This window comes from Melospiza georgiana, chromosome 3 (assembly GCF_028018845.1).
Source record: "Melospiza georgiana isolate bMelGeo1 chromosome 3, bMelGeo1.pri, whole genome shotgun sequence".
Taxonomy (NCBI): Eukaryota; Metazoa; Chordata; class Aves; order Passeriformes; family Passerellidae; genus Melospiza; species Melospiza georgiana.
In genome coordinates, this window is record NC_080432.1 from 22,220,094 (window position 1) to 22,240,531 (window position 20,438).

Genomic DNA, 20,438 nt, shown 5'->3' on the forward strand with positions numbered 1-20,438 from the left:
GATACGTGGTGACTCAAAATTTTTCTCAGTCTTACAGACATTTATTCATTTCAGGTTATTTCCTCATAGGTAAACTGTAAACCATTACAAACAGCACTAAATTGCAGTCTCTTTCAAACAAGAAATATGCCAGGAGAAGCAGTAAAAGGTGTTATCTGTGATTTACACCAATCAGAGGGAGATTAAAATTAGCCCCATGGGGTAGTGACAATAGTACATTCTGAAAAAGCTGCCTACAAAGCTCAGAAATCACTTAGGAAATCAACAATTTTACATTTGAAGTCATGCAGAAACACTCTTTGTCACTAGAGCACCTGGTCTTGTGGCCTAGGCTCCAAAATCAGCCAGACTGGGGGTTGTTCTGGAAAGCACAATGTAGATTAGAATGTATATTCAGATAAACTGCCACAAATTTGTGCTGGTAAACAAAATACAGTCATCAATGAGGATTTAATGCCTGGTTAAACCTGCAGGCTGACACTTGAGGCATACTTAGGGAGGTTCTTATGGTGATGTTGGATTGAAAGGTGACTGTTCTGTCTGCCAGACACACCCAACACGTGAAAGGAATGTAGAGCCTGAATTGTTTTAAAACAAAAAAGCATTCTTCCCTCAGGTGTTGAAGAGGAAAGTTAGAGTTATGTTCTTCCAAAGTAAGTCTGTCACAGAGCTAGGAATTACTTGAAGGGAGAAAAGCCCTGGTTTTCAGTCCTGAATAAGTTGCCTGAGGTTCATCACAGAAGCTATTTGTTATAGGTGTCTGCCATTAGAATAACTTTTTGGCAAGAAAATTCCATTTGCTCAGTTTTCATATTGCTGTTTTAAAGGCATCTAACTCCCCTTGCTGCCACATGAGTTTCAGTGGGAACAGGTGATCATTTTGCTGTTTAACAATGGTGTCTCCAAGTTTCTCCTTTCATGTGTCCCTCAGTCTTTTATTCCTTGGTGTACTTCTGGAAAGATGATTCCGGATTCATGGACTTCATGTGGATCCTGTTGCCTTTTATCTCACTGTGCTGTGTCCACCACTGGCATGGTCTGTGACCAGCTTCCCTGAATATTGAACAAATTACATATAAATTATATGAACAATTGTGCCAGTGCTAGATGAGTTTCTAGATGGGGATTCTGTGATTTAATTCTCCTCTGTGCAATAGATGCATGTTTCCTGAACATGTCAGCTGGCACATGGAAAGCTTGCCCAAGTACTTTTAAGTAATCAGCCATGCAAATTTGAAGAGTACATTTACATTTGAAAAAACACAGTCCTGAAATGCTGTAGTATCTTACACGTTACCAGTGTTTATTTTCTTCTACATTTTATTTCAAAGAATGTATCTGTCGTTCAGACAAAAAGGCCAGAAGATCAAGCGGGTCAAAGGTTCTGCTGGTTCTTTTTTTGTATCTAATATTTGTTTCTCCTCACCAGGTGATTTGTATATTGGAGGAGTGGCCAAAGAAATGTTTAAATCCCTGCCCAAGCTGGTGCATGCAAAGGAGGGCTTCCAAGGCTGCCTTGCATCAGTTGACTTGAATGGACGCCTCCCTGACCTCATCTCAGATGCTCTCTTCTGCAATGGGCAAATAGAGAGAGGATGTGAAGGTATTAAATATGCTGGTTTTGTTGTTTTTTGGTTTTTTTATATATACATATATATATATACATATCATAGTGAAAGTACTGTGCCAATCCTGCAGGGCTTTTTTGATATTTACACTCCATATATCAAGAGTCTATATTTTACCTGCTTCTAATTGATCTTGCTTCACCCCTTCTTACATAAAGGCTGTGTTTTTTAGTATTATGAGGACAGGCATATGCCTGCCCTAAAGCACAGAGATTAATCTGAGAACAGGAGTTAACTTCAGAATGTTAAATGTAGGTTCCTTACTTCCCAATAGCAAGATTTTTTTACATGTATTTTGTTTACTACTGATGTGTTTTAATTAATGATAACAACAGTAACAATTAGCTTCAGTGAAGTTCTTTATATCTTCATAACACTCAGGCATTAGTTACTGCTGAGACATTAACTAAGTAATTCCAATTTTAAAGCAGACATTTTGAGTTGGTTAATTCGAGGCTAATTTATGAAAATTTTTAATACCAATCTTCTATCTTCTGTATTTTTGCTAACCCCTTAAATTAGTATTGATATGAACCTCTCTATCTGAAATCAGTAACAGACAAATATGTTTTATCTCAAAGTATTATGTCCTTATAGACTCATCTGGTATATCATGAAATTTAAGTGAGGACAGAATTAGAAGAAGTGTATTTCTAATTCAGGAATGTCAATCTCTAGCTATTTTTCCAGCTGTCATTTGATCCCACATTATTTTTACTATGGTTTATGGAATAATTTGAATACATTTTCTGTCCCTGCATATCTAATTTATTCACATAATTCTGGATTTTGTGTTTATGTTCAATTTTATATGTTCTCCCTTCTCTCAAGTGCCATTCTTCTCTGGACAGAAATATGTGTAAATGACATTATAAAATTTATTTCAAGTTGAAATCTTAATGCTTTTGATATCAAGTTTGTTAAGTATACAAATTGACATTGTAAAAATCCAAGGAGAGATGGGGGTTCCTCAAGTTTTAGGAGATAAAGCTTCCTCGTGGATAAAGTCTCTCTCCTCTTTTTTTGTGCCTACAGAGCATTTGGACAAGTGGAACATTTTTGTTCTTTATCTGCTACTTTAAGTTAGATACTTTAAGTTCTATTGTTAGTATATAGAAACAGACAGTAAAGCTACAGAAAAATAGAAGATGGGAATTTTGCATATGTCTTTCAGGAGTGCAAAAATATGTATTAGTTTGCCACTGAGTTTAGAAAATTAGATTCTGCCTTCTGAATGGTTTTAGCAATTTCATCCCTGCACCATCCCTCCAGAGAGTCAAAGTATGTCTTAATTCCATTATGCATTTCATAGCTTCTTTTGAAATTATGTAATTTCATAAATGAATTTTCTGTACTTCAAAGAAATATTGCCACAGGCCTGGTGTGTGAATTCACCTTCTAAGCCACTGGCACAACTCAGTTATTGGTGGATTTAGTAAAGCTACCAACAATTTCATAAAGGCCATAAAGCTATTTTCCTTTTTGGTAGAGAATGATTTTTTTCCAGCACCAAAATCAGCTGACACAAGAAACTGGTCAAACCAGATGTGCTGCCTGGCTCCCAGAGAGCTTCCTCCTCAAAAGTCTTCTGCCTGCAGAAGGAAATATTTAACAGCATGGAATGAAATATCCCCTTCCAACCTTTCTCCTTAACCTTGCAAGTTTTCTCTTCCATCTCACTTGTTTACTTCCAGTCCTCATGTCTGACCCATCTGTCAGTCTTTTGTTTGCAGACCATTGATCCAGATTTCCAAAAAAACGTTCTGCCACCTAAAAGATGATTTAGGTCATTTGTGAATTCAGGTGCCTCCTAGGAAAACCTTGCATGCCTCAAGCTGCTCCTTCCTCTGCTGCTGTGTCCAGCCAGGACCTCTCCATCCTTACAGAGCTGAGAGTTCTCCATCCTTACAGAGCTGAGAGTTCTCCATCCTTACAGAGATGAGAGTTTTCCATCCTTAGAGGGCTGAGAGTTGTGCACCAATCTCACCCTGCCATGGGATGTGTAAGTCCTGGAAATCTCCTGAGACTTGTAAGATGTGTAAGCCCTGAAGGTCCCCTGAGACATTGGGTCCAAAGAGCTCAGGACACAGCAGCAGATGTAATTTCAGAAGTGTTATTCAGCAGCACTCTCAATCCCAAAGACAGCTGGTATATGCCCAGTGTTAAGACATCAGGTTCTGGAAAATCTGTCCTGAGAAGTGAGGCACTTGGTTTTCAGATTTATGGGATTGAATTCCCCAACTTTCAGGTACACATCAGGGGGAAAAATAAAACCAAACCAACAACTACTCTTTTTCTTTCTTCTGTCAAACTGTCAAACTCTGAAGCCATAATGCACTTCTAATTAATTTTATCTGTTAGATTTTGTACTTAAAATATTTGTTTTTCTCAATAATTTGATGGTCCTAAGTGCATCATTAAACATTTTGAGCAAGGTCACCCATGGTATTGCTGAGGCATGTTGGAAGGTTTGCCTTTTGAAGCTTCAACCACAGGCAAAGATATATCTCTATCATTGAACATGAAATATAATTTACACTTGGCAGAATCCACCTTCTTGACAAATTTTCAATGTGTAGAACAGATAGAAGCTAACAGCTAGAAAGATAAATATGCTAACTAGCTCTTTGAATTGTTAATGGCAAACCCCAAAGCCAGGTTGTGTCAACACAGTTCTCCTCCAGTCAAATCAATTGTACTTTCTTTTCCCACTTAAAATATGATACAACCATAATTTTTATATAGTTATAAGAAAAATGCACTGTGTGTATATGTGCATATAAAATGCAATTTGTGTGTTTTATGAACTACATGAAAAAAATCACAGAATTAATATACATGAAAATTCTTGGTGGTGAGATAAGAAATTTGTTTTAATAATATATTGTAAAACATCTATGTGTCAGTTTATAATGCTTATTGCGATATATATTGCATGCAAGCCCTCATATGGGACAAATGTAAGGAGATCCCAAACTCAGTAAATTAAAACAGCTGCAGTGAAGACTGAATAAATTTTAATATTTAAAAAATTGAATATAAAAAAGAAAAAGGGCTAGAGAAGGGTATGTTACATATTTTTACTAACTATCTTAGTACTTCAATAAATAAATATTTATATACGAAAAGATGAACTTGTTAGGGTAAATATCATAGTATTTACCACCACTAAACAGTTGTCTTCTGTTCTTTGGGGAAAAATAATCCTACTTTACTAAAAGAAATGCTTATATGCAAGCTAGTCTTGATGGCAATTTTAGAATAATGACTAATATAGATAAGCCAAGAGTGCTAAGGATCAATTTGATAATAAAAATAAAAAAACACCCTCACTTTTTATTGTATCTATATTTTTTCTAAATATGTATTTTCACATGCAGTTCCTAATGTGCCTACAGGGTCCTGCAGTTTATGTACTTTCAAGTCCTTGTGACTTCTGCTCTACTTTTGCAAAGATGAGGAAATTCAACATTGCATAACGAAAGTGTAAATAAATCCATGAATATATAACATTTAAACACCTACAGATATTTTCACTTCAGCTTTGTAAAGTTTCCGAGTAGCAGAATCTGGTGAGAAAAAAATTGTGTCTTGTCAGCTAGGGAATTCTCTCATTATAATCCTCTGCTCAAGAAAGGGTGATGTAATGCCCAAATGTTTAAACTTCTGGGCTCAGAACTCCAAAGAAAGAGAAATCACTATCTAATGTCTGCCTGCTGCAGTCAGCTATAGATGGGGGTGGTATTATTTTTTATCATCATCATCATTATTATTATTACTATTATAATTAATAATTTTATTATTATTAATAATACTTTTGTTAATATTATTAATTTTATTGTCCTAAGGGGAGAAAGTAGAAGAAATAATAATTTTGCCAAGACTGGGATGCAGTGTACCCTGCTTTCCCTCTGCTTCAGAGATTGAACTGTGCCTCATTTAAAGGAAGAGGCCATGGAGATGAATTAAATCATATTGATATGGATTTTTTAAAAATACAAGCAAATCAAAAGCAAATCCCACACTGAGATATTTGGAGGTTTATTGGGAAAGAAGGGTTATGTGGATTTCTCTCTGGGGTGCAATTTTTAATTTATTTATGTAATCTTTGGACCAACTTTACGCCTTTACCATCAATAACTGGCTGTGGGAATTTCAGACAGATATTGATGTGCCTCCCCCAAAACAATGTGGGACAATTTTATAATCCCAGAACCAAATTTTTCCTTGTGGTGTGAAATGTGTGTGAGAGCTCATAGTAAACTGTGGTTCACATCCTTTATTTCAGTCCTCATTCACCAGCCACAGAGAGAGGCCTAGAAAAAGGCAGACCACAGAGGATGATGGTGCTAATTATTCTTGAATTCACTGTATCTGAACATGACAAAGGGCTAGTCAGGATTCAGCCATGCATTTACTCTGTTAATGCATTCATAGCAATCCAAGAAAGAAAAAAAACCCCACACTTTTAATTTTCCTCCATTTACATGTCATCAGCTCAATTAACCATTATATTTCTAGTAAAATACTGGCAAATTACTGCTTTCTTATTTTGGCTTGCCTGAAGATTTATGGCTATTAGCATTAATTTGTTTGCATTATATGGCATTTCTTTCTCTCTTTAACAGCAGCATGCACTTTATTCTGAATGGTTTTTTTCTGTGTTTGCTGCCATTTCAATATTGCTTACTAACATTTACTATATTTTGCTTTTTTTTTATTTTGCTGACAAAGTTGCATTGATGAAAGCTGATTTGCAAGGTAGATAGCCCTGTGTGTATTAAACAAGACTGAAACCCCCAATGCACAGTTGGATTTCTGCAATAAATGCTCTGTACATTTCAGAACTAAAGTGTGCTATTTCATTGCTGATTTTGCCTTTCACACCTCTAAAAGAATGGGCTAAATGAACCTTCATTTTCCAGCATTGCTTGCATAAAGGCTTTCAGTCTTGAATATGTTTGTATAGTGATTGCTTTAGTGCTTTGATCATTCCTTTTTGAAATTTCTTTATATTTCAGTAGTCTAGTTATGATTCTCTAGAAATAGAGTAGCTTTGTTTTTTCATGTGTATGTCACATTTTGGCATGCCAGTTCATTAGTAGTCTGATTTTCTGCATTTCCCCTTTTAGAAGGAACCTGCATGGGATCCCTAAAGCATGTGAATCGGTTCTTGTCAACATTCCAGCCTAAGAATCCCAAACTGCTCTGAATTTCAGACCTAAATCATTTAAAATAATTTGTGGGATTACAATAATTGTAATAACGTAGCTTCGTTTTATTATTTCTCAAAACTTGTTTCATTTTTCTATTTCATTATCCAGTCTTTCATATCCCAGAGTTTTGATTCCTGTGGCATCTGGCTTTGCTGTTTGAAATGTATTTACAGGAAGAAATAATGAAGTTTTTAGACAATGTTTAGCCAGTTAATGGTCTGACACGAGATTAACAAATACCTGACAACAAATGTACCCAAATTCCCAATGTACCTGGAATAATTCTGCTTCTGTTTTGTGCAATCTTATGTGTTTGACATAGTGATCTTACAACTAAAGCAAACCCCCCCCTTTTAATGTTACCTGCTGCTCCAAAACCAGTGAGTTTATGTGCGTTTGACTCGGTAACTCTTTGCTCATTTGATCTGAGACGTTGGCAGCCCCTCAATGTGACGCACTGGGAGGTGCCTTTCTTTGGGAGACGAAGTGCAAGTTCCTTTTCTGTGTGTTCCCACCAGGCCCCAGCACCACGTGCCAAGAGGATTCCTGTGCAAACCAGGGCGTGTGCCTTCAGCAGTGGGATGGGTTCAGCTGTGACTGCAGCATGACCTCCTTCAGCGGGCCACTGTGCAATGACCGTAAGTACATGGAAAAATGTCCCTCTGCAAACCTGAGGCAATGTTTGAAGCAAGTGCCTAAAGCTTTATGTTGTTTTAATATTAGACATTTAACAGGACTGATAAACCCTGTGAAAATCTGTAAGGCTTGTGGTAAGAACAAAGAATATGCTTTATAAATTTTGGACAATGTGGAGTATCAAACACAGGCAGAACTTGGTTTTGTTGCATTTGATTCCAAGTGTAACATACTGATGGTTACCTGTTTGATGCAGTCCCTTCCCTGCATAAATATTTCAAATGGATTATTCTTTTCCTCATTGAAAGCAAGTTTTACATTTTGTTACCTTAATGTAGCACTATCACAAGGGCTATAATTACTGTGAAACAGTTGAGAAGGCTTATTATCTCCCTTTGTGGATTTCTTTAGGTGACACACTAAATATGCCAATAATAAAAGCATGCTGAGTATTTTAGTTCTTTTAGATTTCATCTGAATAACACGCAGCAACCATCTGGTCTTCCAGGAAAAGCTTAAATGTGTCAAAAATAAGGGTCCTGATTCACTAGCTTCATAATGTAGTTTTATTCCAAACTAACCTTATTGATCTAAATAGAATTATGCAGGAGTGATGGTGGAATAATAATGGAGAGCTATGATGTTCCATGGTAAATGATAAAAGCAAGCTGCTGACTTTTGGTTTTAATTTATCACATTTGTAACATCCAATTGCACATTTTTATACCCATAAGAAGATGAAATTTCTTTAAGGTATTTTTATTTCTGTTTGTATACTTTTATCTGAAAAAAAAAGACTGACAATAGGAAGTGTTGTATAACTGCCTGATCAAGTATTCTGGATTTTTCTGTCTTGGTCTGGTTCTGCACTCTACAGCAAGGCATGCCATCTTGAACAAACCCAAAACCAGCAGAATATTTATAATCTGAAAAGCTTTTGGCTCAAATTGTGTTTATTGCAGGGCTAGGAAATTAACTGTATGCAAAAGCTAATAATTTATTCCCATGAAAGTTCTATAGTTTGAAAACTAGGGAAAGGATGATCTGCAGTTGCTCTTATGGTAGAAATGAAAAGTGATATTGAAAAACTTTCAATGATTTCAGCAAAACTTTGGGTTTACTTTATGTATATGAGTTTGCACTTCTTAGTAATGTGCATGATTAGTCATATTGCTAAACATACATTTTTAAAGTTTCATCCCCTTACCTACTACAAGAGAAAAATGTTTCTGTTTTGCTTTTACACTGTTATTTCTGTTTTGTGATCTTTTGAGTTGTTTCAGAAGTAACTAAAACCTGTGAATAGAAAGGTTGCAGATGTAACATCTGACAAAGGAAAAACTCAGTTTATAACTTTTAGTGGTAATTGTTGTGTGGACCTGGAATATTCTATGAATTATTTCTTCAAGTGACAGGTAATGCATAAATGTGGCAAATTATGAGCTTATTTAAGAAAGATATTTACCTGTGAATGTTCATTTATATAGTAACATCATGGACTACAGTGCACACAATTGAGATATTTCACAATATTCCATGTCTGATGATGATCAGGAGTCCTTTTAGAAGCTCATTGATAAGAATACTTACTTTATTCCCCAAAAAAAAATTTAACTTTTTTTTTTTAATCACAAGCATGAAATATAAATTTATCCTCAATACTGAATTTTGGAATAGAATGCAGAGTCTAGCAAATATAATACATTTGGTTTCTGCTTTATCTTGGCTCCTTAGATTAATTCAGATACCAAAAAATCTGCAAAGCCCGTCTAACCAGAGAGAATTTCTGTAGTGGCAAATGTGCCAGAAAGGAGGAAAAATGATGTTGTCAGTGTCATTTGCAAGCTCTGAGCCTGCTCTCTGCTGTGTTTGGGAAGAGAAATGATGGAATGTTACTACGGCTTCTGAAAAGTGTCCCAGGCTGCACGCCACAGACTAAACTCCATGGCACTGAAATAAGACAAATTCCCTTCATGTGAGGAAACCTGGCAGTGACAGGTCTGCAATAGCAGCTGCTTGTTGCTGAAAATGCATCCCCTGCAGGAAGGATGTGGGCACCTTCCTGAGCATCTTTCCATTGCAGATTGTGCGTGGAGCAACACTGGTTGACAGAAACTCAAATTTAACCCAGTGCTGCTACTCAGGCAGGCCCTCGGCTCACTTTACATGTGAATATACAAATGTATATAAAATGGAATGCTTAAGATGTCAAAATCTCATAGACAGAGATTTTTTTTAGTCTCAAACCCCAGCAATTGACCACTTAAAAATAAGTGTCAGTGGTAATAAGAGGAACAGTTAGAAGTACTTACTCCCTTACCCAAGGTATCTCTATTAAAACACAGTTAGAAAGTGTGCCATTCTTGCCAAAATGCTGGACAGATGAAGGAGGAGGGAACAAAACAACACTCAGAGAAGAGGGAGTGGGTGTTCAGATGGGTGGGTGTTTCGTTCTCAGCCAGGATTTAACCCATCACACCTCACCTCTGTTTTGTTCCACAAGTTCTTAGGGGACATATCTAATAAGAAATTTCAGTGACAAAGTTGCCAAGGTGAGAGGGGAGCTGTCCAACCCCTCTGTTCAGAGCAGAGTCAGATTGCACAGGTTGTCTGGGTCCTCTGCAAAGATGAAGGCCCCATATCCACTCTGGGAAACCTGTCACAGTGCTCATTCACCCTCTTGGTACAAATATTTTCCTAAAGTTTAAATGATATTTCATATATTTCTGTTTGTCCCTATTGCCTCTTGCTCTGTCACTGGGAACCACTAAGAAAAATCTGTTTTCTTTGCCTCACAGAGGCAAGATCACATCTCTCAACCTTTCTGCAGCATTTTACCACCATCTCTCACATCTCTCCACCATTCTGCAACATTGCAACAAGTGTTGAGCATTTTTTGCCACAAGAGCACATTGCTGACCCACGTGCAACTTGTTGACTATCAGGATGCCCAGATCCCTCTCTGCCAAGCTGCCTTCCAGCTGGTCAAGCCCTAGCTTGCCCTGATGTGAGGGTTGATTCCTCCCCAGGTGCAGGATTTGGCATTTTTAGGAGGTTCTTGTCAGTGCATTTCTCCAGCTTGTCAGCATCCCTCTGAATGGTAACACAGGCATCTGGTTGATCAATCGCTCCTCCCAGCTTCCTATCATCTGCAATTTGCATAAATGTGCACAAATTACCTTGCTGCTTTTGAGCTGATGCTTTCTATGCATTTCCCATAGAGCATGAAGATCTGACTTGCATCACTCCTGGCCTTTACAGGCAAATGTTTCACTTGTATCATTCTCATCTTAAATTTCCAAAGGAGGAGGTGTGGAGGAAATAATGAAAGAAGTGGTTTCATGGAAAGTGGCATAATACATTTCACTGTGCAAGATATCTCTTCAATTTTTGTGATAACAACTACATATTACTCCTGTGCTGTTCAGTGTACTCTTGGAGATAAATATGTAGAAATTAAAATGTAAACTTTTCTTTTGTTTTTAGTCCTCTCATAATGAACATCATGTAAGGCAGATCGTTTTCTTTCCTAGTCCAAGAGTGTCCTCTGTGTGTCTGCTAGGGAAGGAGAAGAAATTAAGGGAATACACCCCAACAAAAGAAGAACTGGGTCATCCAAGTGTAAGGCTATAGTTATAAAAGTGTAGTCGGGAACAGCAATTTAAAAGGTTGCAAATATCAGTAGTTCAGTGAGTATGAAGTACCTGTATACTACCTTAACCCATCATGTTAGCAGAGGTGGGTGCTTTCAGTGTGCTGCAATGTCCTGTCTGCTGGAAGATAAACACAGCAGGACAAACTTAGACCCCAAGATGCTATGGGGTTAATAATTTTTTCTTTTGACATGGTATGACATTTAGAGATTTGGGGCACCAATGCTTTTTAGGTATAATAGACAGAAGTGCTAAACTGATTAATGTAAATCTTGCAGTAGTGGTTTTTCCTACATGTGGTATCATAAAGAGTCTGTACTAAAAGGATAAAAGGACAATTAGTGGCTGTTTTTACAAATGGATGCACGTCCAGTGGGAAAATACATCATGAACATAGCAACCATATCTAACAGCAAGTTGTGTAGTGAAAGGTATCCTCCCAGGGAAGTAATTTTTTTTTTTTTTAATAAGAATAGGGTTGAAAATTAATCTGGCACAGCAAAACAAATCTATAAGATATTATCTGCTTTCTATAAGTTCGCATTGGATTTTATTCGGGCAGTCTTTCAGTACAGCCATATTAGTGAGCGTAATGGCGTGTTTGTAGAAACAAATACTGCTATTATGGCATGGAAAATAGCAGACATAATAACATTGTCATATTGCATTAGTACAGAAGTGTTCTGTGCCAAATTACAGGGCAGTTTCAACACTGTCTGTTACCTTAAAAGAATAATGTATTGGCGTTGTACTCGTGATAACTAACACTGTGTCAACACTTGCGCTAAAATCCACTTCTGAAGGGTTAGTGCTTCACTATGCAGTCTCTCCTGGCTAGCAATTCAACATTCTCAGCCGCTGTAAGTATAAAAGTCTTTTTAAAAGGTTCTTTTATTTTGTTTTTACTGTTTATTAAGAAAAAAATCAAAACCCCTAATTTAAATAGAGAAGTCTGTCAGTATTATAAACATGGCCTAACAAAAAGCATTTGATTTTTTTGATATTTGTTTTTATTACAGATATACCTTTCAGCTAAGACTTTACCTGTCTTTGCCAGATTCAACTCCAAGTGAGTCCTGGCTTTCATGATCCCCTTTTCTGCACTGGGGACTGAAACATCTATGTTTCCAGAAAAACAAATCCTAAATATTTCACATTGAACACATTTAACGGTGGATTTCTGACTATTACTGAGGATATTAGAAACAAGACACTGTAAAAACACATTAGCTAAAGTTTATGAGAGAATTCAATATTAGAGAATTTGACATGATAACGATTTGAGAAAGAACTGAATTCTCTCTTCACTGTAGTGTTTGGAGAGTGTGTTAAGTAATACTGAGGTACAATTTGAACCACAAAACTTCTAAATATTGGGTGAGCATTCAGCATTAAATGAATGGCCTTAAAAACACCAGCCACCTTCACTGAAGAGGTCAGATCAAAACAAGCACATTCTCACACTAAATGAGACAGGAGCCTTATACTTTGGGAATATGTAATTAGTGAGTTTGTAATAGCCCAGATGCAAGGCAGGTAATTCAGTATTGCTCACAGGCACATGTGGATATCCTGACGCTTGCACTGTTTCATGTTTTGGATGTGTGCATACACATTTGAAAAAAATCACACACTATATTTATCATATATAAAAATATATTTATTATTTTTTCTTGCATTTGCCGCTGAATTTCTACAATCTTCTGAGCTCTTGTATGGTGTTGAGAATTTAGTAGTCATTTGCCTCTCACAAAGTCTTCGTTCTCCTGGATTGCAAACCAGGGTGATATTCACTTTGTATTACCAGTCTACTGTAACTAAAAGGATGGATTTAAATCATTTTGCTGCATAGATTACCTTCTCATTTTTAATAGCTTTAACCAGTATGGATAGTGCATCTTTTGACTTTTTTGAAACCTAGAATGAAAGATCTATCTTAACGCTACTTTTGTGAGCAGGATACATACAAAACAAAGAAGCTTAATTAATCCAGTGGCCGAAAGCTGAACTAACCATAATGTCCACTCTCAGCAGTACTTTCCAAAATAATATTACATATTCCTGGCTAAGGCTTTGTAGCTCCTAGCTACCAATAAACATATAACCTGCTATTAAGAAAAGGGATAGGAAATTCCTCAAGTGTACTTTAAAACATATTTGATTTTCATCTCCAGTAGCTGAGAATGGAAAATATTTGTCCCTGATAACATACCAGTCTAAATACTTCATATGATTATTTTGCCACTGAGACCCGCTTTACACATGAGAAATAAATATAGCTGTGCACAAAATTACAGTGTAGGGCAAGATGGTGGAATGAACTAATTGAAGAAATCTCAATTTGCTCAGCTTATCTTTTCTGATATTCTCACTACAAGGAAAATCTGGAATTATTGATGACAAATATCAGTGGCCTAATTCGAATAAAGTTCAAAGGAAGTAGGACTTTACACACGTCTTGAAAACACAGAGAAGTTGAGGTGTTTGGAATTAGAAAAGCTGTAAAAAGTGCAAGGAAAGTGTTGCCTGTGGCTGTCAACCAAGATTACTTATTTTTTGTTGTTTTTTATTAGAAACTTAATCAGGATAGATTTCACCTTGAACTGCTATGCCCTTGTGATATTATATGGCAGCACATGATGCTTCAGGAAGAACTACAGAGATTGATGCACAGATGACAACATTTTTTCAAGCCATTTTTGTCCCAACTCTGTTAATTTTTTTTTCTCTACTCTTTTTATGTGGGTCTTGCAGTATGTAAATTTGGAAGTATGTAAATTTTAGCTTTTTGCTAAGATATACCAGTCTATTAATTATGTAAGTGAACAGGCATGGTATTCTTGACAGTTTGAAAACAAGTTTAAGAATTTTTTTCTTGTTTACATTCAAATTCTGGAGTGGTCAGTTAGATGAGCTGTCCATTTTTAAAATAGTTCAGGAATTTCCATTTTCTTAGAACCGTTTCAAGCTATACCTTTAAAAATTTAAAATAATAGCAAGTTGTTTGGCAGTCACTGTAGAAATTCTTTTATGCAAGAATATTTCTTGCAAAGAATAGCAAAGAGTATTAAGTGGGATACTTGATGCATGAAAAGCCAAAAAAGAACTTTCAAGGTAGCCAAAATACATTGGTATAGTCATACTTGTAGCTCAGACAGAAGCAATTATGCAAAATTTGTGGCCTACTCAGAGATAATTTTTTTATTTCACAATATTAAAAATAGTGTCAGAAAATTGCAAGTCTCTCTCTGCCTCTGGAGGAATCAAGGGAGTAATTAAATTGGATTTTGGTATGTCAATAATATCTTTCTCTTATTAATGGCATCATAATTTTGTAAATCAAATCCTAGAAGTGTTTCCAGTGTCATAAAGGTGAAAATGATTAAGGGTTAATTAAGTATATTCTCATGGAACTAAAATTGTTCTGTTGGGTATCGTTAGATTCCTTTCTCTAGAACTTTCAATTATTACAATTTAATGGCATATTATGTACAGTTCAGACCCGAAATTTGTGTAGCCAAAAGCTCTTCACAATAATAAGCATCCTGGTCGAGTGCAGTCATTATTCCTTCTCACAGATTCCTCTGAGCATCCTAACAATATCATACATTAAAATCAATTTTTTGTACCTGGTTGTTTTCTGAGCTGGATTAATCATTGTACACAGCACAGCTGGAAGAGAAGTTTTAGCTCTGGAATGATGTCAGTTGTTCATCTCCAAAAAAAACCCCAAAAAAGGCAATGAGTAAGTGCTACCTTTTTTAATAGATGACAGCTGCAAGGGTCACAGATGGTAAGAAAGAGGATGAAAACCTTTCCCAAGCAGAGCCTTCTACAGCCCATAGCATGAAAATAGCTCAAAGTGTGTATGGAGAGCTTGGTAATGAATGTCTATTTAATGCGTAAGGTATTTAGGCACAATGGCACAATGGTGCTTCAGAAAGATAAAATTATTCAGTTTTTCTGAAGTCTCTACAACAGGACTGGGGTTGCTAAGGCAACCTGTTCTTCCTCAGCATGTGCTCTGGCTTGACAGCTGCATAGGTGGGTTACACTCAAAGTAACTCCACACGTATGAGGCATTCCTGTGCTCATTGCAGAGTGAGATTTTGTCAGTCTCTCGACACAGCCTTCTCTGTGCTCATTTTAGCCAGATCCTGCAGAAGATTTAGGCAAAGAAAACCTTTCTGTTAAAAGCAGAATAAAGAAAATGCCCTGACTCTGATCTAGGTAAATTGTGTTGAAGAGACCAAATTAAAGGCACAGGTTGCATTATACAGAAATTTTTGAGGCTTTTATGATTTTGTTCCCATGCTGCAGAATAGACATTGCACCTGTTTTGGCCACTTTAGGCCTGCCACTCCACTTGAGCAGCAGTTAATGTAAATGAAATATCCATATTTTTCTCAACACATACATCTCTAAGGGTGCTTATACTCTCAATGTCACCTGCAACATTTAAGATCCCTCAATATTTGATTTTAACTGAGCCTTATGAACCTTGTGTACTGATGGTGTGTTTGGAATTCTTCATAGCCATTTTCTGACCAGGTATTCTAGGGTATTATGAAAGAAGATAACAGAGTCAGTAATAACAGTATGAAAAAAATACTGATGGCAGCAATGCTCCTAGGACTGAAGGAATCTGATGAGGTTTTTAGTGTCTGGTTGCTTGATGAAGACAACTGCAAAATGAAGTCCCAGCCTGGGGAAAACCACTCTGTATTAAAAGCAGTCAACACCCAGGCTGGGTACTGGAAAGCTGGAACTGTAGAAAGGAGGGTGAAGAACAGCTGAAGTGAGGCTGTTTGGTGCCCACAAACCCAATTAAAAGTTTCTGTTAAGGATGCATGTCAATTTTGTGGTAATTCTCAAGAAATGATCATGCTGCTAAGCTTTATGTTATCACTCTCCTTTAATGAAGCCACACTTTGAATTAAAAGCAGACATATTCAGAAGAACATCATTTCACTGTAAACATCCACACACTAAAAGACACTTAAAATGTATGATATGCAATATTCAATGTCAAAGTGCATTAATATTTACAGATACCATTTGCAAATCATCTCAAACTCGGAGTCTGCCTCACCATATAAGGGAGTCCTCACTACAGAATGTTTTGATGTTTTAAAATTCTCTCTCTTTTAAATGCTGTGAATCTTGAGAAAACTTCTAATCAGGTCAGTGTTCTGATTTTTAGACAGGACAGATGCTTTCTAGCAGCAAACTGAAGTTCAGTTACAATTTGAGTCTCAAATCACCAGCTGAATGACTTGATTCTAATATGTGGAAATCCAAAGTCATATAGAGGGTCATGGAATTTTCCCTCTCATTCAAATACTAAACCTAGCCTTGAAACTAAAGCCAGAAATTTTGAAATTACTTGAAATTCTTTCTATTCTCCTTTCCCCCCCCCTCTTTATTGCATTTGCTGGTTCACCAAAACATGTCAGCTTGGCCTTAGGTTGATTGTGGTCATGAATTTTCCTCTGATCCAGGGGCAAGTGTGGCTCCTCAGCTATATTTTGATTTAGTGCTGAGCTCCAATCTTTCCTCTTTCATTCAGTCTTGTCTTTTTTCCCTGCTAAAAGGATGGGGACACATTTTAATAGGTTTCCTTTTGTAAACCCTGGGGGGAAGTCTTCATAGGAGGAAATATTCAAGATGATAGTATCTCTGTAATTGAAAGCACTACCAGGAATAAATGAAAAATGTTTCCAAATTAGCTGGACCAATAGTGGCATGTCAGATAAAGTTCAGATACTTTCAGAACTGAGTAGATTGAATTTCTGTACAACTGAGGCCTGAACAGCTTTTAAAATCATAATTTGGGGGACATGTTACAGAGCAAACATAATCCTATTTCCCCCTGAAATTCTACCCCAAAGCTTTTCTCTTTCTTGCCTCTGCTTGCTACCAACCTGTAATACTGGTGATATTTAATTTGAACTACTTAAAGAAGCTTTACTGGGATGACAAGCAACTTCAAAGAAAGCTTCTGTGACTCCAACAAATGCACAGGGCCAAGAGCTGATATTTTCTCTGAAGATTAACCTTTTCCTGTGTATGATACTGTACACCAGGCAACAGAGAAAAGCTGATTTATAAACCTATAACAAAAAATGCGGTGTATTGTAGTTTCAGATATGTAAAAAAGATATTTCTTTTGGCTGTTTCTGCAGTGCATAATGTTTTTAACTGGTTGATCAGAAGAAAAATAAGCTGTCTAAGGAATTGCTTCAACTTTTTTCTTAGCCCAATTTTCTAGGAAGAATGAAGTCAGGGTTAAGGTTGTGTTGTAAAAAATATTATTGTATTTACATAATTTAGAAAATCTCAGTTTTGAAATCAAAATTGATGGGTCTTTACATTTAGAGCAGCAACATCATCTTAAGTAGAAACATTAAATTCCCCTAGCTGCCTTATAATGTAGCCCTACATAGAAGCTCTTTAAGACTAACAATTCTGTTCCTTTTTTTTTCTTTTTTTTTCTGTTTCCATAAACTTTTTGTTCCATGTACCTTCCTAAATGAGGGTGTTGGTGGATGTGTGATGGCAAATGTATTTTTAAGTCACATCGTGTCATTCAGCCTCACCAGCACAACTGTGGTGGCTTGAGGGGGGACAAATTTGGAGCAAATTTCAGACCCAGAAACTTCTTAGGCCAGCTCTGAATGCCAAGCAAAGTTCTTGGGTAGCTACATCTTCTGCTTGATGTGCCAGAAGTATTTAGTATGGAGAGGGCATGCTGGGAACAGGGGTTAATCTTGCTCAGTTTGTGCCATATGAGGATATTGATGTGTAAATGTTGGTAGAGTTGTGTGTTAAAAAGCTTTTAAAACTGGAAAACTTAAGCAAGAAGGAGTAAGAATGTAGAAGGCTGTAGGGAATCGTAGCCTGGCATAGAGTTGTTGGCAGTTGTACAGCCTCAGCTGATAAATTTTGGGCAATTCTGTGTAGTTTGAAGCAAAGTGCTAAGTGATCTTAAGTATTAAGGGCATAAAGCCTTCTAATTTTTAAGAATAGAAAGTATGGGGAAGGAACTCCATAGGATAACTCTACACAAGCCCTTGTTCATACTTAAGTTTATTGAAACTGAACTCCATAGGATAACTTTACACAAGCCCTTGTTCATGCTTAAGTTTATTTAAACTGAAACACGGATCATTGAGAAGCACCTCTGTGTTGGTAAATGCTATTCCCTCTTGTGAATATTCTGAAATTAATTCTAATATGTATGTTTATGGGAGTAAGAATGTGAAGATTTACAGAATTATAAAAGCAGTCTTATACAAAGACATGAGCTTCCAGATTAATCTACTTTAATGAAAATCATTCCTTCATACCATTGTTAAATGATTCTGAATAATTTTTTTTTCATCACTCTATTAGCATATAGCTGTTTGGTTTGGGTTGGGTTGGGTTTTTTTGTGCCCCTTTTTTTTTTAATAAAATGGGAGGGACCCAGTAACCATGGCCCAATAACAACATTTAGAAAAAAAATTTGTGACTTCTGACTCAAGATGTCCTCCTAATGTGAAATTCTTATCTGCGTTTCTGGGGTTGTTGACAGTGTGAACAATCTATATATTTCCTTTTTCTTCCTTCGGGATGAAAAAGCTCTAAATCCAAAGGTGAGGTTTAATACGAGTTGCACATTGCACGTGTTCAGTTGTGTGAAAATCCAGGCATTTCATTAGATTGACTTGTTTGGCTGGGAAGAGCCTTCATCTCTGTGGGCAAGTCAGATTGATAAAAGGAGTAACAGACAGCCCAGAGGTCTCTGAAGACCTTTAGGAATTAAGCTTCATCTGTTTTTTAATCCTAACATCCTTGATTATTCCGTGGATTGTGTGGTTTGGCTCCTGGAGCTGGCAGGTGGCAGTGATCCCGTGGTTGTGTCTTGGCTGTGCGTTGCCAAGGCACAAAGGAGAGCCATGGTAATCCACTGCACATTGCCTGTGCTTTTAGTACCCTAAATCCCATCCTAAAATCCTACGTCTCTTTAAGTTTTGTATGCATATGTTTTAACTTTTGAAGAAAGTAGCATAAAATAATAATTAGGCTTCATATACCACTCTGCCACCAAGAGCAACAAAAATGTCTAATGACCATGAAGAATAAATGGTACTGTCCAGGCTGCCTCTTTTTTCTTTTTTGCCAAGGCTTAGGTATTTAATATATGTAAATTATTTAACCTACACTTGTCCTTAAAATATGATTGTGTCATCATTTATGTTCAATTTAAATCAGCTTTTAAAAGGAAAAGATTTGAAGATTTGCAATGACATTTATTTCTACTGCCATCTGTGCTCCAAAACTTCTATTTATTAGTATATTTATTCCATTTAGATATAATGTGATTTATCTCTTCCCTCATCTTAGTAAACATTTTGGTTGTAATTCTGTAGTTATTTATGACTGGACTTGAGGCTGTTTTCAAGCACTTTAAAACCTTTATTATTTTTTCCTCTTGGAGTGGCATAAAAAGGCCTTAAGTCAAAATCCAGTATATCTCAAAAAAGCCAGAGTAATTACCTTAAGAAGATAGAATGCAACAGCACTGGCAGAACAGGAAATGTCCCCTCTGCCCCGGGCCCCCAGGACAGCAAAGCAGTTCAAGGACAGTGTGGACTCAAAAAGGAGATTAAAAGCTTTTTTCTGGCTTTGGCTTTGTTAGCCTGGGTCACTACTGGGATTCTCAGGTGTGCTCCTGCTCAGCACCAACAGTAGCTCTTCTGCCTGCACAGGCAGGATGGGTTTGGGGCTCGTTCCTGTAGGACATGAGTGGGACAGAAATAAACAAACACTTCATCTGATCTATTTTTATGTAGGGTACAGAAAGTGATATCCAGCAGATTGAAGAATGTAACTTTTAAAGGAAAATGTGTCAGACATTAGAGGATATGTGAGCATTAACATACCAATTTTTGTCCACTCCCAGCTAGCAGCAATAATTCATGCTTCTTAGAGAAAAGCATCAAGTATATAATGATATTTTAGATCTGAGTTCATTAGTGATAGATACACTTGAAAATGGTGATAATAACAAAATATTTATTCATCTTCAATGCCTATTTTTATGTGCACTTTTTCCCAGAAGGTTTTAGAGCATCCCAAATGGATTTGTTTCTGTAGCATGATGTCTGTTCATATTAATGTTTGGGAGAGAGATCAATGAATTTATTTATGAGAACATATTTATCAATTCTGCAGATGGCAAAATAACCAAGCAATGATATTGTGGCTATCATGATTAAACATCATCTCTGCAAATGCTTTCAGTACTGATATTTGCCTTG

At 36.6% G+C, this 20,438-nt stretch overlaps 1 protein-coding gene across 29 annotated transcripts in view; it reads left to right on the forward strand.

Annotated features, from left to right (window-relative positions):
• The window catches only part of NRXN1 (neurexin 1), a 681,183-nt gene that overhangs the window by 334,987 nt on the left and 325,758 nt on the right, over window positions 1–20,438 (forward strand). For 18 of the 29 annotated variants that reach the window (XM_058019633.1, XM_058019637.1, XM_058019651.1 and 15 more), the window contains 2 exons: window positions 1,430–1,603; window positions 7,363–7,482. In XM_058019633.1, coding sequence (XP_057875616.1) covers window positions 1,430–1,603; window positions 7,363–7,482 — 294 coding nt within the window. Of the gene's footprint in view, window positions 1–1,429; window positions 1,604–6,362; window positions 6,390–7,362; window positions 7,483–20,438 lie in introns of all 29 variants that reach the window. The other 11 variants (XM_058019627.1, XM_058019629.1, XM_058019648.1 and 8 more) reach the window with 1 other exon arrangement.